The sequence below is a fragment of the Aureococcus anophagefferens genome (genome assembly GCF_000186865.1).
Source record: "Aureococcus anophagefferens unplaced genomic scaffold AURANscaffold_4, whole genome shotgun sequence".
Taxonomy (NCBI): Eukaryota; class Pelagophyceae; order Pelagomonadales; family Pelagomonadaceae; genus Aureococcus; species Aureococcus anophagefferens.
Genome location: NW_008705564.1, coordinates 553,156 through 574,368, shown reverse-complemented (window position 1 = coordinate 574,368; position 21,213 = coordinate 553,156). Strand labels below are relative to the sequence as shown.

At 69.1% G+C, this 21,213-nt stretch overlaps 4 protein-coding genes across 4 annotated transcripts; 1 reads left to right on the top strand and 3 right to left on the bottom strand.

The window, feature by feature from the left end:
• Nucleotides 1–211: 211 nt before the first annotated feature.
• On the bottom strand, nucleotides 212–6,031 carry AURANDRAFT_62035 (hypothetical protein; the record flags this gene model as incomplete). The annotated part of the gene is made up of 3 exons (XM_009035993.1): nucleotides 212–1,786; nucleotides 2,022–5,925; nucleotides 5,973–6,031. The coding sequence occupies 3 exons, from the start codon at nucleotides 6,029–6,031 to the stop codon at nucleotides 212–214; spliced, it is 5,538 nt and encodes a 1,845-aa protein (XP_009034241.1).
• A 552-nt stretch (nucleotides 6,032–6,583) lies between these two features.
• AURANDRAFT_62034 (hypothetical protein) lies at nucleotides 6,584–9,168 on the top strand (the record flags this gene model as incomplete). Its single annotated transcript, XM_009036429.1, has 3 exons — nucleotides 6,584–7,497; nucleotides 7,698–8,044; nucleotides 9,107–9,168. 3 exons carry the CDS (start codon nucleotides 6,584–6,586, stop codon nucleotides 9,166–9,168), a joined length of 1,323 nt encoding a protein of 440 aa, XP_009034677.1.
• Nucleotides 9,169–10,236: 1,068 nt separating this feature from the next.
• Nucleotides 10,237–11,220, bottom strand: AURANDRAFT_1561 (hypothetical protein; the record flags this gene model as incomplete). The annotated part of the gene is made up of 1 exon (XM_009035875.1): nucleotides 10,237–11,220. A coding segment is annotated over one exon (984 nt), but the record flags the coding sequence as incomplete, so codon positions are not given.
• A 4,862-nt stretch (nucleotides 11,221–16,082) lies between these two features.
• Nucleotides 16,083–16,547, bottom strand: AURANDRAFT_22626 (hypothetical protein; the record flags this gene model as incomplete). The annotated part of the gene is made up of 1 exon (XM_009035992.1): nucleotides 16,083–16,547. The coding sequence occupies one exon, from the start codon at nucleotides 16,545–16,547 to the stop codon at nucleotides 16,083–16,085; it is 465 nt and encodes a 154-aa protein (XP_009034240.1).
• Nucleotides 16,548–21,213: the final 4,666 nt, after the last annotated feature.

Sequence of the window (21,213 nt, the reverse complement as noted above, 5' to 3'; positions counted from 1 at the left end):
CGTCGAGTACTACCGAGAGAAGGCGCCCGTCGCGCTCGGGACTCTCGGCGCCGGCGCGAAGCTCCGGCTCTGGATCCGCGACGCGGGCTGTCGCGTCGCGATGTCGCTGCACCCGTCCGCGCTCCAGTACTCGCACGTCGACGGCGAGACGCTGCTCGAGGCGTATCCGCCGAGCAGGGACCTCGCTCGCGGGCCCGCCTTGTAACAAAGGTCAAACATTATCGTACGTGGCCGTGCGCGCGTGCTTCTCGCCCGGGTAGGCGCCCGGCTTCGGCGGGTTGAGGACGTCCGCGTCCGCGTAGCCGTCCCTCGCGTCGCGCGCGTGCGCGGCCGTCGCGACGCGGCGCGCGGCCGCGCCGCCGCCCGCGGCGTCCCGGCGAAGCTTGGCGACGAAGCGCGCGACGTTGGCGCGCTTGGGGTCCGCGGGCGCGAGGGCCGCGGCGAGGTCCTCCAGCGCGGACTCGGCGACGGCCGCGGCGTCCTTGTTCCGCTTCGACTTGGCGAGGCGCTGCGCGGCCAGCAGCCGCAGGTCCGCGCGCATGGCCCCGCGCGCGGCGCCGCAGGCCGCCCGGTCCAGCGCGCGGCCCGCGAGCCGCGCGGCGACGACGCCGTCGCCGGTGGCCTTGCCGAGCTCGACGGCGACCGCGTCGACGGCGTCTCGCACGGCCCCGAGGCACGGGTCCCGCTCGAGGTTCTGGAAGGCGACGCCGACCTCGAGGGGCCGTTTGGAGGTCGGCCGGTCCGCCTCGTTGCGCTCGCAGCGCGCGCACGCGCAGGCGAAGAAGAACGACGCCTTCAGCGCGTGCCGCCGCTGCGCGCGCGTCGCCAGCAGCACGCGCGGCCGCAGGTAGGAGCAGAGGAGCTCCGTACCCTGCTCCAGCGTCGGCGCGTCGCCGCAGTAGCGCGCCTCGAAGGCGCAGCCCGGCTCGCCGTCGTCGTCCGCCGCGAAGATCGAGAGCCAGACGTTCGGCTCGCACGAATGGTTCAGCGCGGCGCCCCGCGGGAAGAGCGCGAGGCCCGCGCTCGCGAGGCCCGCGCAGTCCAGCGGGAAGGCGTTGAAGCGGATCTGGAGGAGCTGGACCTCGACGAGGGCCGCGTACGCGTCGTCGCGGTCGCGCATGCGCGACAGGATCGAACCGCCGACGCGCGCGGCCCGCAGCGCGGCGTGCGCGGCGTCGTCGTCGCGGCTCCTGGCGATGAGCAGGTCGCGGTGGTCCACGAGGCCCGGCACGGGCGCGTCGAGGCGCGACGCGAGCAGCAGCGCGTCGAAGTCGACGTCGCGCGCGATGGCCGTCGCCTCGGCGACCGCCGCGTCGCGCTTCTTCAGTTCCGGCGCGGCGTCCGCCTTCGACGCGCGGTGCATCACCCCCGCCATGTCCACGAGCTTGCAGACGAGCGCGCAGTCGTGGCCGTCGACGCCCGCGGTCCTCGCCTTGCAGGCCTCGGAGCACCACGACACCGCGAGGCAGCCCTTGCAGACGATCGAGCTCTTCCGGAGGCAGACCCAGCAGACGTCGCGGCACTTCTCGAGGCGCGGCGACGCCGCGGCGCTCCGGTCGCGCAGGACGCGGCACCCGCGGCCGACGGACCGCGCCGCGACGACGGACCGCGACCCGCCTCTGTGGACGATCTCGCCGACGTCCGCGGCGTCCTCGAAGACCCAGCGGCTCCGGCCGGTCGCCGACGACACGAGCCAGGCCTGCTCCTCGACGCGCGCGATGGCGTCGATGCTGTCGCGCGCGATGGTGTCGATGCTGTCCGCGGGCGCGTTGCAGGGCACGCAGGCCTCGGCGGGCGAGGCCATCGCAGAGCTCGCAAAACGGGTGCGAACACCGGCTTCATCAGCGCTTCAACGAGCACTTCATCGAGGCGTCCGACGACGCGACTTAGGTCGCCGCGGCCTCCTCCCCATCGGCCTCGCCGCCCGTTGCCTCCTCCGTTGGCGCCAAAGGCTTGCGGCTCGACGCCTTCGTCGGCGACGTGCCGCGGTCGGGCCGCGTGAGCCGCTCCTCGGCGTCGACGGCCTTGTAGCCGTTCTCGTCGAGCACGGCCAAAATGTCGGCGTACTCCGGGTTGTTGACGATGTTGTAGTCGACGAGGTGCGTCTCGGCCATGACCTCCCAGGAGCGCTGGACGTCGCCCTTGCGGTGCCGCGCGCCGTTGGGAGTGGCGCCCGCGGCGCGCCACCGGCGGTAGATCGTACTAAAGTTCGCGAGCACGACCTCCTTCTTCGCGCCCTTGCGCAGCTTCGGGTGGAAGACGACGGACCGCCAGGGCGCCGTGAAGCCCGTGTGGCGGTAGACGTGGTCCAGCGAGGCCCGGCGGACCTCGACGTTGCAGAGCGCGCACGCGTCGTAGAAGAGGAGCACCGCGGGCCGGCCGACGACCGCGTAGACGAGCGCGAGCCCGAAGAAGACGGCGAATAAAATGACGAAGAGCACGACGTTGTGCCGCGACATGCGGCGGATCGCGAAGATCTGCCAGTCCGGCCGGCTCCCGTGCTGCGCGATCTTCTCGCCCGACGCGAAGCTGCCGCTGTGGAGGAGCTCCTCCTCCGACAGGATGTAGGCCGCCATGGCGACGTGGACGAGCGCCATGGCGAGGAAATACTTGGCGAACTTGATGCCCAGGGTCTCGTCGAAGTTCGGCGGCTGGTCGACGCATTTGAGGAGCAACGCGCGATTCACGCCGTAGGAGAGGAACAGCGCGACGGCCGCCATGGGGATGAGCAGGGGCATGCCCGCGGCGTAGAAGAGGGACACGAGCATCGTGTTCAGCACGATGGCGTAGGACCGCTCGACCTCCCAGCGCGGCGGCCGGTAGAGCGCGTCGAGCGCCTGCTGCGTCGTCGCGCCGCTCCTCAACAGGACGCGCTTCAGCTCCGCGACGACGACCTTCTGCACGAAGGAGATCTGGGGCACGAAGACGTTCATGATCATCGTCACGCCGAGCGCGGCGCCCACGGACCCGTACCACTTCTTGCCCATGTTCGCGTGGTTGCCGCTGAAGAGCTTCGAGCCCTCGGACGTCTCCCGGACCTCTTTCCGCGCGTCGTCGGGGTCGAGGTACGCGTTCACGGCGAGCGCGATGAGCGCCGTGTTCACGAACATGGAGCTCGTGAGCTTCAACACCAGCGACGAGAGCCGCTTCGTGTGGGACACGTGGTGCTCGACGTCGACGAGCGCGTAGATGGCGACGCGCGTCGCCTCGTTGACGACGATGACCAAGACGGCGACGACGAGCTGCGCGAGTAACGCGACGAAGGAGGCCTTGACCGCGTCCTCGCAGACGTCGAAGCCGCCCATGTCCTTGCGGCCCGTCAGGATGTACCAGGTCTTCTTCAGGCCCAGGTTGTAGGAGCAGTAGCAGGCCGTCAGCAGCGCCGGGTGGTACTCGAAGCACGCCTGCGTCGTCAGCCAGCCCGACGTCACGTCCTGGTCGGGCCGCCCGTAGCACGCGAGCGAGTAGCACTTGAGCGACGGGTCGTCATCCGTGTCCTTGGGCGCGCAGGCGCCGTCGCAGACGCGGCATCTGTCCTCGACGCAGCGGTCGCTCAGGTCCGTCGACGCGTAGGCGTTCCCGTCGCCCGCGTCGACGCGGAGCAGGCCGTAGATCTCGGACCGCGCGGACACGGTGCACGACTTCGAGAAGCGGCCGCCGTCGTGGTCGCACTGGAGGTCCGCCGCGAGCGTCTCGTCGACCTCGAGGCCCGCGTCCGTCCGGTTCATCGGCGGCAGGCCGAGGCCCATGGCGAGGACCGGCAGGTCCGCGTAGTCCAGGCCCGCGTACTCGAAGTGCTCGTAGCCTGCGGGGCAGGCGCCGTCGCCGAAGTGGACGAGCTCGTTCGTCAGGTTCTGGTAGCTGCCCGTGAACGCCGCGGGCAGGTTGTCGCACTTGAGCTTGTCGGGCGTCGCGCGCGCGGCGCGCGCGGACCTCCGGCTCGCGAAGTTGCACGCCGCGGCGCTCAGGATGAGGATGAGGATCGTCAGCACGTCCGAGACGCGCCGCCGCACGAAGGTCTCCGCCGCGGAGTGCTCGAGGTTCTCCCAGATGATGTTCGACGGCGCGGGCGCCTTGCCGACGCGGAGCGCCTTCGCGCCGCGGAACCGGAGCGCCGCGGGCTGGAAGGAGCGCGTCCAGAATTTTTTGGAGGCGCGGTAGTCGTCGAGGCAGCGGAACGCCGACTCCTCGTGCTCGAAGGTCACGAACGCGACGCCGCACCGGGCCATGGTCGTCCGGGGGTCGTGTTTCGCGACGAGCTTGTCGAAGTACTGGGCCTGCTTGGCGACCAACACGTCGAACTTCTTCATCGCCGCGCCGACCTTGGCGAGGGACCCGCCCTTGGCCTTCAGTTTTTGGACCCGCGCGCGGAGCGCCGCCTCTTTGTTGACGGTCTTGATCTTCGCGCGCGCGCCGCGGATGAGCGCGCCGAAGGGGTGCGACAGCTGGACGTCGGCGACCCAGGACCCCAAAAACTGCTCGTTGCCCGCGACGTGGGACACGTCGCTCACGGGCAGCACGGCCGACGGGAAGTCCGCGCAGAGCACGTCCGACTCCGCGTCGAGCGCCTCGACGGTGATCGGCGGCGGTGTCGCGTCGGGCGCGACCCGGTAGGGCGACGCCTTCGCGCGGCCCTTGCGCTGGCGGAGCACGGCGAGGCGCTCGGCCTGCCAGGCCTGCGTCGGCGACGGCCGCCGCGTCGGCCGGCCGACGCGCTTCTTCCTCGCGTACGCGAAGCCGGCCGCGGCCGCCAGGACGGGCGCCGCGACGGCGGCGGGCTCCGCCGGCGCCGCGAACACCGCGGCGACGCCGACGAGCACGAAGCCGGCGCCGGCGACGGCGAGCGCGACGCCGCGCTCGTCGACGCCCGCCGTCGGCGCGCGCGCGTCCATGGGCTTCGACAAGTCGTAGAGCGCGGAGAAGTGGTCCCGGATCTCCGCGATGGTCGCGTCCTCGGGCAGGCCCCGGACCATGACCGTGTAGTCGCTCGGCTCCGCGTTGGCCTTGCGGTGCGCGGACACCAACCGGTTGAGGCGCAGCGCGAACGCGATCGCGCCCGCGACGACGGCGCACGCGGCGAGGAAGCAGAAGCACGAGATCCACGTCGTCATCGTCTTGTCTTTCATGTCCTGGCCGTAGACGTCGAGGTCGCGCCAGTCCTTGCAGATCGTCGACGACGTCAGCCCCCTCCGCTCGTTGCAGCGGCAGTCGTGGCCGCCGGCCTCGCACTTGATGTCGACGCCCTGGTCGATGAGCGCCGCGTAGGGCCCGCTCTCCGGGCACGCGCAGCCGCCCTGGAGGAACGCGTCGGGGTCCAGGCCCTGGTTCGCGAGCGAGAGGCGGATCATCCCGAAATCCGCCGCGGCCGCGATCGCCGACGACGACAGCGCGTAGCCGCCGTTGCCCGCGCCGTTGAGGACCATGACGGGCACGTAGCAGACGCCCATGACCAGCAGCACCGCCGAGGACACGCGCAGCGCCTCGAAGAAGAGCTTGACGCCGACGCCGAGGCGCTCGAGCGACTCCGTGGACCCGAAGGCGCTGTTGCGGCCGCCCTCGAAGAGCCGCGCGCGCCGCTTCGCGTCCGCGGCGGCCCGGTCCGGCTTGACGTAGGTCTCGTCGAGGTCGCGGAAGCTCGCGGACCGGGCCTCGGCGCTCAGCCGGCCCCGGAGCGTCGCGGCGCACTCGCGGCCCGCGCTCTGCGCGATGACCTCGGACCGCAGCGCCTCCTCCGCGAGCTTGCGGAGCACGAGGCACGCGGCGTGGGGCGGCATGCCCTCGAGGTCCTCGAGGACGATGTCCTGGCGCCGGAACTTCCACTTGGGGCACGCGTTCAGGATCCGCGCGGGCAGGCTCGACTCGCTCGTGTGGACGCCCGCCTCGTCGATGACCCAGAGGTCCGCGTCGACGGGCGCGAGCGGCTCGCTCGGCGACGGCGCGTGCCGCTTCGGCGGGTGCAGCAACGCCTGGACCTACGAGCGCGCGCGGTTCCCCCCGATCGCGCGAAGGTCGCCGCGCCGGCCGTCGCCATGATCGTCGAGTTCTTCATGTGGTCTTTGAGTTTCGCCTTCAAAGCGCTCGTCCGCTCCGACGTCGCGGCCGGCGCGGGCCGCTCGGGCTGCCCCGCGGCCGGCGCCGCCTCCGAGGGCTCCGCGGCGCCGTCCGTCGTGTAGGTCGCGTCGTCCGTCGCCTGCGCCGCGCCGTCGGCCGCGTAGGCCGCGTCGTCCGTCGCATAGGCCGCGTCGCCCGTCGCATAGGCCGCGTCCTGCGCCGCGTCTTGCGCCGCGCCGTCGTAGGTCGCATCGGTCGGTGCCTCCGGTTCGGTGTACGGCGCCACCGCCGCCGATGGATCCACGTACGACACGTCGTCATCAGACGGCCCAACGTACGGCGTTACCTCCTCGCTCATGGCTGCCAACTCTTACTCACCATGCGGAGGCGCTGAGGTGCATTCAATAAAACTCAAGTCGATGAGGCTGCCGGCAGCATGCAGCATCTATGCAGCTCCGGCCTCACACCGATTCGGATACCGCTGAACTCTGAAAGCGTCACACGCCACGCGCGCAGCATCGTTGCAAGCAGCATGGGCGGCGCCGCGACGAAAGCCTACGCCGTCACGTCGGGCGTGAACGTCGTCATCACCGGCGGCAACCGCGGCATCGGCAAGGCCTGCGTCGAGCAGTGCTTCTCGAAGCTCGACGCCGCCTCGACCATCGTACTGGGCGCGCGATCGGTGAAGGCCGGCGAGGCGGCCAAGGCGGAGCTCGAGGAGCGGCTCGGCACGGCGGACAGGGCGAAGATCGTCGTGCAAGCCGTCGACGTCTCGGACGCGGCGTCCGTCGACGCGCTCGGCGCGTACGTCGCGTCGGACCTCGGCGGGAAGCTGGACAGCCTCGTGCTCAACGGAGGCATCAACAACATGGCCGCGTCCGGGATGGCGGCGCGCAAGGTCATGGACACGAACTACGTCGGCAACAAGGCGCTGTGCCTCGCCATGGTGCCGTTCCTCGAGAAGTCGGCGAGCGGCCGCATCGTCGTGCTCGCGTCCAAGGTCGCGCAGCTCAGCAGCAGCATGGTCAACGGCATGGTCTCGGACGAGATCAAGGGCCGCTTCCTCGCGGCGGACCTGACCGTCGCGCGGCTCGACGCGCTCGTCGAGGATTTCCTGGCCGCCGACGCGGCGGGCGAGAGCGAAGCGCGGGGCTTCAACCCCAGCGCCTACGCCGTCTCGAAGTGCGCCGTCGCGCACCTCGCCCGCGTCGTCGCGCGCGACCACGCCGGCCTCCGCTGCGCGTCCGTGTTCCCCGGCATCGTGCGCACGGACATGAAGCCGCCGGCGGAGTGGGGCATGATGCCGCTCTACCTGATCAAGTGCGTCGTCGCCGTGTCGCCGCTCGAGGGCGCGGACTCGCCCGCGTGGGTCGCGCTCCAGGAGCTGCCCCCCGGCGCCCCCCCCGCGTGGAACGGCGGCATCGTCGAGGGGCGCGCGCACGTCGCGTTCTAAGTAGACGCGCCGCGGCGATAACATATCCCGCCGGCGGGATATGTTAAAGGCCGCTTCAACTTGGACTTCAACCTCAAACCTTGCACTTCAACAGGGACCTCAACACAGCCGCTTGCCCTTCAGAATTATCCAGGGGGGTTCGCGGGGTACCTCGGTGAACCGAGCCAGGCGGCGGCCGGAGGCCGCCCCCTAGCCGTCGCGGCGGAGGTTGGTCGTGGGGGTGGCGAGGGCGGACATACTCCCTAGTCTTCCGCCTCGTCTTCGGCCTCGTCCTCGGCCTCGTCCTCTGCCTCGTCTTCGGCCTCGTCCTCGGCCTCGTCCTCGGCCTCCGCCTCGTCTTCGGCCTCGGCCTCGTCCTCCGCCTCGTCACCGTCCTCGGCCTCGTCCTCGACCTCGTCCTCGGCCTCGTCTTCGGCCTCGTCACGGTCCTCGGCCTCGTCCTCGGCCTCGTCCTCGGCCTCGTCCTCGGCCTCGTCCTCGGCCTCGTCCTCGGCCTCGTCCTCGGCCTCCGCCTCGTCTTCGGCCTCGGCCTCGTCCACCGTCCTCGGCACTCGTCCTCGGCCTCGTCCTCGGCCTCGTCCTCGGCCTCGTCTTCGGTCCTCGGCCTGTCCTCGGCCTCGTCCTCGGCCTCGTCCTCGGCCTCGTCCTCGGCCTCGTCTTCGGCCTCCTTCTCGGCATCGGTACAGCACGCCGACGGGCAGTTCTCGGCCGCGCCGTCGATTTTTGTGCACTTGTTTTTCTTGGACACCCAATCGCAATCCTTGTTCGACTTCTTCCAGTACCAAGTCGTGGAATCGGCGGCGCAGCCGGAGGCGTCGTCACCGTCGGCATCATCGCTGCACGTCCCGCACGTCTGAGGGCAATGTACGTCGCCGCCAGCCTTCTCGCACTTCTTCGTCTTCTTCGCGAGCCACGCACACGTCTGCTTCGATTTCTTCCAATACCACGTCGTCGAGTCCGTACCTAGCAGCGAGCAAGGTATTTCGGGCTCAGCTTCAAAGGCTCGCTTCAAAGGCGCTGACTATTGCAGTCTTCTTCAAGCGTGCGCGACGCTCGGAGCGAAGCTTTCGCGGCGGCGGCGCCGGCTGACGTGAAGGATGAGAGGACGACGGCGATGAAGAGCGTGCATTTCATCATGATGTTTTGGGTGGCGGCAGCAGGCGTCAGTGGCTCGATTCTCGGCAAGCTCCGGGAAGGCGGCAGTGGCTCGATTCTCGGCAAGCTCACTTACCAATCAACGGACCAAGTTGCAGTGAAATGTATCGCTCGGCTGAAACGTCGTCTTTTGCTCGAGACGATGTGGTTGGCCGGCGGCGCGGGGCTGCGTCCGGGGTTCGGGGCGCCCGAAGGTAGTACACTCTCGCGGCTGCCGGCCGGAATCAGGGCGACGAGCGCGCGGTCTGAAAAGTGTACTACCTTCGAGCACCCAGAACCTCGCCGCGGGGACCGCCTCGCGCGCGCGGGAGAGAGAGGGAAAAATGATCTCAGCTTCTGCGTGTTCCCGAGACGAGCGGGCTGAAATTCTGGGATGCCCGACCCCGAATTCCCACTGCAAAGTGTGCTCAGTTTCTCTCCCCCTGGCCTGGAACATGCCAAACCCAGCATCAGAGATCGTGCGACCATCATCGACGACGTCCAACCACTTTTCGAAAGTAAACTACTAGGTTCAATAAGTTAATGTTGCGTTCCGGCCAACGATTGGTAAGTGAAGCTCCGGGAAGGTTCGAGCGTGGTTGATAGCAAAGCTGTTTGTAAGTGTTACAAACACTAACTCAAGCTCACGAAGCACTCGTAGACACTTCTGTCAGCGCGACGGAACAGTTGCTGGTTCGACTTCTGTGTTTTTTTTGCACATTTGGTGGTAATTTTCGCCTTTTTTTGGCCGTTGAAACACTTGCCAACACTTGCCTCTCCCCCCTAAACACTTACATTTTGTGCTCCAAAACACTTCACTGGAACTTTGCTATCAACCACGGGTTCGAAGTCAGAGTCCGAGCCTAGCTTCATGGGGTGTGAGGTAATAATTATTGTTGAAGTGAAATATGACACGACGCGATATGACGTGATATGGGCTGCTTCGGTAGGTTTCTCGAGACGCGACGATGCCTCGTGGGGTCGCGCGTCGGCGGCATGGACGGCGGCGTCATCGGCGTCGACGTCGACGGCGACGGCGTCTCCGATTTCACGCTGCCTGCCTGTTCCACCATCGATGGACCCGGACGCGCGTCTTCGCGTCGTTCTGCCGCGAGTTCGAGGACCACGCGCCAGATATGGAAGCAATGGTTACTTTTGCCTTAAGATTCAATCGGCCGCTAAATTGGAATGTCTCTAATGGCACGAATATGAGCGACATGTTTTCTCTGGACGGGTTCTGGCGAGTCTTCTGGCACATTTAACATATCCCGCCGGCGGGATATGTTAGCGATTTTCAACAGGGATTAGGAGGCCGCGCGCGCGCGGCCGCGCGGGACCTAGTCCGCCTTGGGCGTCTTCTTGCTCTTCTTGTCGTCCTCGTCCTCCTCTTCCTCCTCTTCCTCGTCGTCGTCGTCGTCGTCGTCGTCGCTCTTCTTCGGGCTCTTCTTCTTCTTCTTGCCGCAGAGCATGGAGAGGGACACGAGCGTCGCGAGGAGCGTGCCCGCGGCGGCGAGCGGCTGGTCCTTGGCCGTGTCGATGGTCTGCGTCGCGAAGACCTCGGCCTTCTTGAGCGCGCCCTTCATGCCCTTCTGCTTCTCGGCCTTCTTCGCGGCCTTGGCGGCGGCCTTGGCCTCGGCGGCGGCCTGCTCCGCGGCCTTCTTCTCGTAGAAGGGCTCGGCGGCGGCCTTGGCCTCGTCGACGGACGCGCCGAGGTAGAAGTTGTCGTAGGTGATGCCCTTGTTCGTCGTCCAGACCTCGACGGCGAGGGCGCCGACCTTCTTGAGCTTCTTCGCCGGGTCCGACGGCTCGAAGTAGACGGGGTTGGGGATCTTCTTCGGGAACCACTTGCCCTTGTACGCCGGGTTGTCGATCTTCGGGCGGACCCACTTGCCCTTGTAGTTCGGGTTGTCGATGAGGGGCGGGTTCCAGGGGCCGCAGCCCGGGGCCGCCCCGCACTTGGGGTTGTCGACCTCGGGCGCCTCCCAGGAGCCGTCCTCCTCGACGTCCCAGTCGTCGGGCATCTTCGCGTCCGGATCGGGCACGCTCGTCGGCTCGCCCTCGAGCCAGCCGTCGGGCATCTCCGCGGACTCGTCCTCGACCTTGCGCGGCTCGTCCTCGTCCCAGTCGAAGGGCTTCTTCGCCTTCTCGTCGTCGATCTTCGCCGCGTCGACCCAATCCTCGGGCTTGAGGTCGTTCTCGTCGTCGACCTCGCGCTCGGGCGTCAGCGGCGGCTCGAGGGAGTCCATGAGGGACCCCTCGGCGGCGATCTCGCCGTCGATGTGGACGACGAAGGTGTCGTCGGCGCGGATCGCGAGGCTGTAGAGGTGCGCGGCCTTGTCGGTCTTGGCCTTGGGCGGGTCCTTGAGGTGGTGCTCGAGGACGTCGCCGGACACGGGGTTCTCCTGGCGCAGGATCACGTGGACCTTGTCCGTGCCGCCGCACTTGTCCGGCCCGAACATGACGACGTAGCCGCTCTGGTCGTCGAACGCGGCGACGTCGACGGGATCCTCGAGGAGCTTGATGTACGCGCCGCCGCAGGACAGCCCGTCCGTGAGCGTGACCTCGTACTGGACGACGAGCGTGCCGTCGCTCTGGAAGTCCACCGGCGCCGCGACGCCGTACATGCGGTTCGCCACCTTGAGCAGCAGGCCGCCGTCGGACGCGTCGACCGCCTGGCCCGCGTAGCGCTCGTTCGACGACTGGACGAAGGGCGCCAGGCCGCCGTCGAAGGTCGCCGTGAAGCTGGCACCGAGGGCCGCAGCCGGGAGGAGGGCCGACACGCAGCGCATCGTCGTGGTGGTGGTGGTGCACGCGACGATTCGCGGACCGATGGACGGACACGCGGAGTGGCAGAGTTGGCGCTCAGCGATTCGCGCCCGGCATGATCGGCATGTCCCGGCAACATCCAGCGCTCGACGCCTCGCGCTGCCAGCGCAGCTCGCACGCCGCCGCCGTCGTCCGCGCCGCACAAGCAGCCAACACAAGCAGCACACCACCGCCACAGCACACAAGCAGCACACCGCCGCCACAGCAGCCAACACAAGCATCACCAATGATGCTCAAACTCCTCCTCTGCGCGGCGGTCGCCCGGGCCTTCAAGCCGAGCAAGCTCGTCGCGGTCACGGGCGCCACGGGCCGCACGGGCGTCGGCGTCGTCGAGGAGCTCCTGCGCCGGAACCTCGGCGTGCGGTGCGTCGTGCGCAACGAGACGAAGGCCGCGGACGTGCTGCCGGCCGGCGTCGAGGTCGTCGTCGCCGACTTCGAGGACGCGTCGAGCGTCGCGGCCGCCGTCGCGGGCGCGGACGCGTGCGTCTGGGCCGCCACCGGCCTCGCGGCGACGCCGCGGAAGACGCGCTTCGGCGGCGAGACGGCCCAGCTCATCGACGAGATCGCCCTGCCGGCCATCGCCGGGGAGGTCGGCCGCGTCGTCATGCTCTCGTCCGCGGGCGTCACGCGCCCGGCCTGGTCCGCGCGGAAGCAGAAGCGCCTGCCGCAGGCCTTCGACATCCCCATCGTGCGCCTCAACCCCGCGGGCATCCTCGGCAAGAAGGCGCGCGCGGAGGCGCTCCTGCGCCGCGCGACGTCGGACTTCGCCGTCGTGCGGCCCGTGGGCCTCAACGACGACTGGCCGCGCGGGCGGCCCGTGTTCGCGCAGGGCGACGTCGCCGTGGGGCGGACGAACCGCGAGGATCTCGCCGCCGTGCTCGTCGCGAGCCTCGAGAGCGACGACGTCCGCGGCAAGACCTTCGAGATGCTCACGCTCAAGGGCTACGACGCGCCCGAGAGCCTCGAGCCGGCCTTTTCGCGCCTCGAGGCGCGGCCGTCGCGCCGCGCGGTCGCCGCGTCCTACGCGCTCTGCCAGCAGCTCCTCCCGGGCACGAGCCAGGACCCGACGAAGCTCGAGATGGGCCGCAAATACGAGGAGGTCGACGCGGGCGCCGTCGCGCCGCGCGAGCCCGGCGCGCCCGCGACGGACCGCGAGAAGGCCGTCGCCGCGGGCGCGCTCGGGAACTAACGGAGGTGCCACGCAAGCCCGACGACTCCGGGCGTCCTACCTGCGCCCGACGAACCACGACGATCGCCGCCGTACGTAGTTGCCACACGAGTCCGACGACGCCGGGCGTCGTACGCACCCCACGACACATTACGATCGCCGCCGGCGCCGCGGCGCGCCCCGCTTGCGCACGTGGAAGGCGGCGTCCGGGTCGACCCAGGTCCGCGAGCGCGCGTCGTAGAGGAGGCCGTCGTCGCCGTCGGGCCGGCCCGGGCCGCCGCCGACGGCCGCGTCGGCGCCGTCGTCGTCCTTGGCCTCGTAGGCCGCGGCGCGCGACGCCGCGGCGACGGTGACGAGGGCCGGCGCGACCTTGGTCGCCGGCTCGAGGCTCGCGCGGCGGACGTCGCCCCACGCGGCCGACGATTTGAAGACGGGCGTGATCTGCTTCGCCTGCTCCAGGTCCTTGGACACGAGGTGCCCGACCTTCTCGTAGCCGCCCTTGAGATCGTTCCAGAGCTGCCGGCGGATGCCGTCGTGCTCCGCGTGGGGCCGCGCGACGACGTGGAGCTTGAGGAGCTCGTTCGACAGCTTCGCCAGCCGTCGCTGGTTGATGCCGAGGTCCTGCATCGCCGAGATGAAGGACGTCACGATGCCCAGCCCGATGACGCTGTGCGCCAGCCAGAGGATGATGGGCGGGAAGTGCGTCTTCGGCACGAAGTCGCCGAAGCCGACCGTCGTCAGCGTCACGACGATGAAGTAGAGCGCGTCCGCCTGGGCAGCACAAGGGTGATTCAACGTCGCTTCAACGTGAGTGTTCCGCGCGCGCGCGTTCCGGAAAAAGCACCCACGCTTCGAGATCGTTCCGAGAGATGATCGCTCGTCCAAAAATCAGCCGAAACGAGTGGAAAATGGCCGAGATAGGAGCCTTTGAAGTTGGGAATTTCGCTCTCTTTTGCTGCCCTGGCGTCCGCGTAGGTCCAGCCCATGGCGTAGGCGTAGGCGAACATGCCCACGCCGATGACCAGCACGAGCAGGAACAGGAGCGCCAGCAGGTGCCAGTAGGCGCGCATCTTCACGACCTTGGCCTTGTTGATGTTCGAGATCACGTCCATCATCGTGCTGAGCTCGTCGCGGTCCAGCAGGCCGCTCATGTCGCTGTCGAGCTGGCGGTAGAGCCGCCGCATCTCCCCCTCGGGCAACCCGAATGCGCACACCGTCGCCGCCTCGACGAACTGGTTCTCCGTGAGGCAGCCGTCGTCGTCGCGCTCGAGCATGCGGTCGATGACCGCGTTCCACCGCCGGCGATCGAGCTTCGACGCGGCCTTCTCGTAGTTCGCGTGCGCGTGGGTCAGCAGCGCCTGCGTCAGGAGCGAGATGAAGACCTGGGCGAGCTGCGACAAAGCAAAGGCGAAGATGGCGATGTAGGGGATGGTCACGATCGTGATGATCCACTTGGCCTCCCGCGTCGTCACCGAGAAGTCGCCGTAGCCCACGGACGAGACGATGGAGAACGCGAAGTAGATGGACTTCTCGCGGCGCCAGTTGTGCGTGACCTCCCGGATCAGGTCGTCCGCCGAGCGGAGGTAGAACCAGTACACGAACGCGTTGTCCCACGCCCTCCGGGGATCATCGCGCGGGAACATGGCGTTCGAGAGGCCCTCGACGTCGCCCCGGAGTCGGTCGCAGTTCTCGCAGGGCGCCGTGTTGTTGAGGCAGGCCTGGTCGAAGGTGTTCATGTGGACCTGGCACGCGTCGACGGCCTCGAATTTCGGCAGCGCGAGCGGGCAGACGAGGCGGCAGTGCGTCGAGAGCTCGCCGCCGAGCCACGCGGCCTCCATCTCCGCGAGCGATCGCGTCGCGTTGCCGTCCAGGCCCGCGTCCCGCGGGCAAGGGACGGTCCATTCGTCCTTGAGCTTGAGGTAGACGCCCCACTCCCGCGACGCGTCGAGGCGCGGCCGGCCGTCGGGCGTCTCGCGGCTCGCCGCGCACTCGTCGCAGGTGTACCCCTCGCACTCGTCCAGGTAGAAGCCGAAGGAGTAGCGCAGGAGCGTGTTCTGGATGTCGCTGAGGAATCTGTTGTAGTCGCGCGCCTTTCGGTTCCTCCGGTTCTCCTTCGGGCGCTCCAAGCGCCGCAGCGTCACCGCGAGCGACTCCGTGAGCGCGTAGAGGACGAGGAACGACGTCAAGAGGTTGCGCGCGTAGCTCGGCCGCTCCTGGAACTCGTTCTTGAGGTCGGCCAAATTCTGGGGCTTGTTGATCTCGTTGGATCGGTCGCCGAGCGTGGGCCGCCCGACGACCTCCCGCGACCGGTCGTCGCGCGTCTCCCGCTCGGTGAAATCCGGGTTCCCGTCGTTGTCGCGCGGCACGCGGAACGACGTCGTCGCCGACATCATCGCGACCGCGGCGCCGCGGCCGCAACCGGGGCGGCGTTCGGCACCCCCCAGCAGCCCCCGGGCAGCATTCGTTGATATCCTGAAAGGACGCGGCACCTTTACCTCGACGACAGTTTGTTGGTGCTTGCCCGCCCACGATGGACGCGGACCGCGCCATGCTGCTGGACCAGCTGAACCAGCTCATGAGCGAGGCGGCGGGGGACGCGGAGACCATGGAGATGTACAAGGGCAAGCTCGCGGAGCTCGACGCCCTGCGCCAGCTGAACCTGCAGCTCAGCGCGGCCCTGGAGCGCGAGCGGGCGCGGGCGTCGAGCGCCGAGTCGCGCCTGGCGTCCGTCGCCGCCGACGCTGAGGCGGCGGCGCGCGCCATCGGCGACCAGATGCTGCGCGAGAAGACGGCCAAGGAGGCCGCGGAGGCGAAAGTCGCCGCGCTCAAATCCGAGGCGGCGGAGCGGGACCGCGAGGCGGGCGACCTCCGGAGCGAGCGGGAGCGGCTGCGGAGCGACGTCGAGCGGCTCCGGGGCGACCTCGACGCGGCGCGGGCGCGCTGCCGGAGCGCCGAGGAGCAAAGCAGCGAGTCGGGGAAGGTGCTCCACGTCATGCGCGCCGAGGCGCGCGCGGCGGCGCTCGCCCGCGGCGACCTCGAGGCGAAGGTGAAGAGCCTCGCGGACGCCGTGGGCCGCGTGCGCCACCTCGAGAACGAGGCCAGCGCCGCGCGCTGCTCCATCGACACGGAGGTCGCCGCGCTCGCGCACGCGGTCCAGCAGGCGAACTTGGGCGGCCCGCCGCTCGCGCCGACGCCCAAGGCGACCATCCCGCCCATGCCCCTGGTCCCGGGCGCCGGCGGCGGCGTCGCCGCGGCGCGGAGCGCGCGCGCGGAGCGCGCGGGCGCCGCGCGGCAGCGCGTCCAGTAAGCGGGGCTCTGTGTTGTGTGTGCGGCTGCGTGCAGCAGTGCGGCCGCCGGCCGAAGGGGCCCCGTGTAGTGCGCACGCGCGGCGGAGGGCTGGTGTGTGTCTTACGTCTTGGGCGAGGGGGACCCGCCGGCGCGCGCGCGGGTCTACTCGTAGATCCAGGGCTGGGAGTGGGAGGTCCAGGTGCAGACGCCCTCGGGGAACCAGAGCGCGATCTCCTTCTCCGCGTTCTCGACGGAGTCGGAGCCGTGGCAGATGTTGCGGCCGACCTGGATGCAGTAGTCGCCGCGGATCGTGCCGGGCTCGGACTGCGACGGCATCGTCGCGCCGAGCATCTTGCGGCCCGTGACGACGGCGCCCTCGCCGGCCCAGACCATGCAGAAGACGGGGCCCGTCATCATGTAGTCGATCATGCCCTTGAAGAAGCCCTTGGACGAGAGGTCCGCGTAGTGCTTCTCCATGTGCTCGCGGGACGGCTGGTAGAGCTTGGCGGCGCAGAGCTTGAAGCCCTTCTGCTCGAAGCGCTTCGTGATGTCGCCGATGAGGCCCCGCTGCACGCCGTCGGGCTTGATCATGATGTAGGTGCGCTCGAGGGTCTTGAACTCGGCCATGGTGGTGCGAGATGCGATTAGGCGATGTTTTGGGATCGAAGCTCAGGACGGCACGGGCCTCAGGCGAGAGCGCCTTCTAAGCCGACGATGCCCTGCAACGATGCCGCCAATCCACGAGCTAGAAACCGATCGGGCTGCGCGGCAGCCATCCTCGTCGCGGTCGCGCCGCGGGCCGCGGCGGCCTCGGCGTGCTTTGGAGGCGGCGTTCCCGCGCCGCCATGGGCGCCCACATGGGCACGATCCGCGACAGCCTCGGCGACGAGATCCTGGCCCACGCGAAGCCCATCACGAAGCTGCAGATGGAGGACGTGCGGCGCATGCACGAGTGCTGGGTGAAGATGGAGTGCAACCCCGGCGTGGACCAGAAGCGCTTCAACAAGATCTTCGTCATGCTCCGGGGCGCGAACCAGCGCAAGCTCTTCGAGCTCTTCGCCAAGGGCCCGCCGGACCGGCGCTTCGCGGACGTCAACGAGGTCTTCGCCGTCGCGCTCATCAACTCGAGCGCCTTCGCCGCGTCGAAGATGCGGGCGCTCTTCGAGCTCTACGACGAGGACTGCTCCGGCGAGCTCAGTCTCCAGGAGGTCGTCATCAGGGCAGCACAAGAGAGCGAAATTCCCAACTTCACAAAGGCTCCTTTCTCGGCCGTTTTCCACTCGTTTCGGCTGATTTTTGGACGAGCGTTCATCTTTCGGAACGGCCTCGAAGCGTGGATGCGGTTTCCGGAACGCGCGCGCGCGGAACACTCACGTTGAAGCGACGTTGAATCACTCTTTTGCTGCCCAGGTCGTCATCATGATCGCGTCGGCCATGCGGGGCATGTCCGCGGCGACGGGCGGCCGCCAGCTCGACATCGAGACCGTGGAGACGATCTGCCACAAGACCTTCGACGTCATCGACGCCGTCGTCAAGGATCGGACCATCACGTCCCACGAGTGGGCCCTCTTCTGCCGCAACGACCTCGCGATGCAGCGCGTTTTGGCGAAATTCTCGCTCGCGGGCAAGCTCCAGGTGTCGCGGAGCGAGGCCAAGGACGGTGGCGACTCGTCGCCGGAGGCGTCGCCGCGGCGGCGCGTCGACTCGGGCCAGGTCGCGCGGCGCAAGTCGACGCTGACGCAGCACCCGGGGCTCATCCGCGAGCTCAAGAAGGAGCTCAAGATGCTCCGCGACGTCTTCGACAGCATCGACGTCGACGGCTCGGGGGATATTCCGTTGGAGGAGTTCATGACGGCCAACGACAAGACGTCCAAGGGCGAGTACGGCGGCGGGTCCAAGTTCGGGCCCTTCCCAGGGCAGCAAAAGAGAGCGAAATTCCCAACTTCAAAGGCTCCTTTCTCGGCCGTTGTCCACTCGTTTCGGCTGATTTTTGGACGAGCGATCGCCTCTCGGAACGGTCTCGAAGCGTGGATGCTTTTTCCGGAACGCGCGCGCGCGGAACACTCACGTTGAAGCGACGTTGAATCACCCTTTTGCTGCCCAGGCCCTTCCAGACGGACCTGTTCATGAAGATGGACGCGGACGGCGACGGCCGCGTGACGTGGCGCGAGCTCATCTCCCTCATGTACCACAAGTACGGCAAGACCGTCATCAAGGAGATGCTCTCCTGGGACGCGTCGGACTGGGAGGACGTCGGCCAGCGGCGGAACAAGATCGGCCACCAGGTCGTCAAGTTCGACCAGTCGCAGGTCGGCGAGATCAAGAACATGTTCTCGCTCTACTCGCCGGCCTACGACGGGACCATCGTCGTCGAGGACCTGGCGTCGGCCATGGCGGACCTCCACGGCCTCGACGAGGAGGATTTGATCGTCATGTTCGAGAACGTGGGCAAGGACCGCCACTCGCGCGTCGACGCGGACACGTACGTCGACATCTTCCAGGAGCTCATCCAGGACGACGACGGCATGTACGAGATCCTCAAGTCGACGTCCGCCGGCGAGCAGCTCGCCGAGCACATGAAGGCGAAGGAGGGCAAGAAGATCGCCAACAAGATCCTCAGCGCGGCGCCCGTGCGCCTCTCCTAGGGCGGTCGGGTCGTTATCGCGAGCTGCCCGGGCCGTTATCGCGGGCTGCCCGGGTCGTTATCGCGAGCTGCCCGGGCCGTTATCGCTCGCGCGCGGTCTTCGCGCTCCGGATGACGGAGCCGAGGTGGACGTCGTAGTCCGTCGCGAGCTGCGCGTAGGCGACCTTGGCCGCCGTGAGCTCCATCTCGAGCTTCTTTGCGTAGAGGTCCCGCTCGCCCAGGAGCTCGTGGCGCACCCGCTCGCGGCGCGTGCCGTCCCGGAGCGCCGCCTCGGCGCGCTCGACGGCGAGCGCCGCGGCCGACGTCGCCGCGGCCGCGCGCGCGTCCGCGATCCGCGCCGCGGATCGGAGCGCGTCGTTGTCGCCGCGCGCGGACGCCAGCTCCTCGGCCTGCCGCTTGAAGAGGTCGCCGATGCGCGCCGCGGCCTGCGCCTTGTCGCTCGCCGGCGCGGCGTCGTCGTTCTCCTTGCCGTCGAGGAGTTTCGCGCGCGCGGCGTCGCGCTCGAGCGTCAGGGACCGGATCGTCGCGCGCGCGGAGAAGACCTCGACGCGCGACGCGTCCCGCTCCGCGACGGCCGCGGCCGCCGTCTCCGCCGCCGCCGCCGCGCGGTCCCGCGCGGCCTCGGCGTCGGCCTCGGCGTCGCTGAGCGCGAGCCGCGCGTCCGCGAGCGCGGCCTCGAGCGAGAGCCGCGCGGCGTGCGCGCCCGCGAGCTCCGCGGCCACGCTCTCGGCCCGCGCGGCGGCGAGCTCCGCCTTGGCGCGCTCCGCGCGCGCGAGCGGCGGCGGCGGCGGCGGCGCGTCCGGCGGCGCGGCGCCGCGGTCCGGCGCGCTCGACGGCTTCTCCGAGGCCGGCGGCTCCGGCGAGCTCGGCTTCTCCGGCGAGCTCGTCGTTTGATTCTTCTCCGGCGAGCTCGTCGCCTGGTCCTGCTTCTCCGGCGACGCCGCCTCTGTTTTGTGATGGGCTGCGAAGAAGTGCGCGTTGTCTCCGTCGTCCGCGTGCTTTTTCTTTTTTGGGTTGCCGTGCGGCTTCGTTTGCTTTGGTACGGCGAACTGGGAATGTGTCCGCGGCCGCGGCTGCCGCGGCACCGTCGGGGCGTGCCCGAAAGACATCGCGACCTCCAAGGGCAGCCCGTTCGAATATTAATGGCTTCACATTGACGTCAACGACTTGGTGTTACCCCGCGGCGGCGGGCGGCTTGTAGTCGCGCACGCCCCGCGCCTCGACGGCGAAGGGCACGGTGACCTCGGGCCCGAAGACGCTCTCGAGGAGCGTCGCCGTGCGCGGCATGCCATCGCCCGCGGGCTCCTTGAGCAGGAGCTTCTGCGCGGCCGCGTTCGCCCACGCGTCGCCGAGCGCGGGCGCGAGGACGTTCTCGCCGGCGTCGAGCTTCGTCGTGAGCTGGTTCGTGACGACGACGGCGACGTCGTACTTCATCGCGACGTTCGCGAGCTCCAGGTGGAGCCTAGCGACGAGGCGGCTCCGGACGCCGACGTGCACGTCCGCGGCCCGGAGGTGCGCCGCGACGCTGTCGATGATCAACAACTTGCAGGCGCCCGACGCGACGAGCGCCTCGGCGCGGATGACGGCGTGGAAGAGGTCGCCGTGGTCCAGCGCGCGGAACACCGCTATATTTTCGAGCACGCCGTCGACGGTGAGCGCGTCCGCGGCGCGCCGCGCGGCGGCGTCGTTTTCATCGTCCCCGTCGCCCTCCCGGGGCCGCTTGCGCCGCGCGAGGCGCTTGACGTGCTTGACCATCTCGCCCGCGAGCCGCGCGACGCGCGACGGCGCGAAGCTTCCGTCGCAGTCGACGAACGCGCAGCCGGAGCCCAAGCCGTGGAATGCCGCGGGGATGGCCGCGTCGACGGCGAGCTGGAAGCAGAGCTGCGTCTTGCCCGTGCCCGGCCCGCCGACGAGCTCGAGCACCCGCCGGGGCACCGCGCCGCCGCCCAGCGCGTCGTCGAGCGCGCGGCAGAACGTCACCGCGGGCACGAAGGTCGCCTCGCGCGCGGCGAGCTCCGCCATGGTGTAGGGCGTCGGCGGCGCCGCCTCGCGCAGCACCTCCGCGAGCAACCGGTCCGCCTCGTCGTCGGAGATTTTCAAATCCGCGGCGAGCTCGAGGAAGCTCACGCCCTCCAAATCGCTCGCGTCGCGGTAGCCGCCGCGGCCCAGCAGCACCTCGTCCTTCGGGCTCAGCGCGCAGGCCACGAACGGGATGCGCGCCGGCTCGTCGCCGTCGCTGCTGTCGGAGGCGTCGTCGTCCATTAGTGTGGGCCTTTAGGCAGGGCCATGCCTACTCTGGAGTCGAGCGGCACCTTCGATTCAATACCAATTCAAGAACGCGACGATGGGCATCGACAAGGCGCCCGCCGGCGGGCCGCCCGTGAACGTGCGGCTGCCCGCCGAGGAGCGCATCGCCGGCATCGCGGAGAGGAAGTCGCACCACGACATGAAAAAGATGCCCGAGGATCCGGTGCTCCAAAAAGTCCTCAAAGGCCTGGAAGAGATGCAAGAGAAGATCAAAGCCGAGGGCGCCACGGAGGCGAACGTCGAGGCCGGGCTGCAGCAGATTGCCAAGGGCGTCGACGCCGTCCTCGAGTCCATGCCCGACGACGACGACGAGGAGACCGCGCCAGCGGCCGCGCCCGCGGC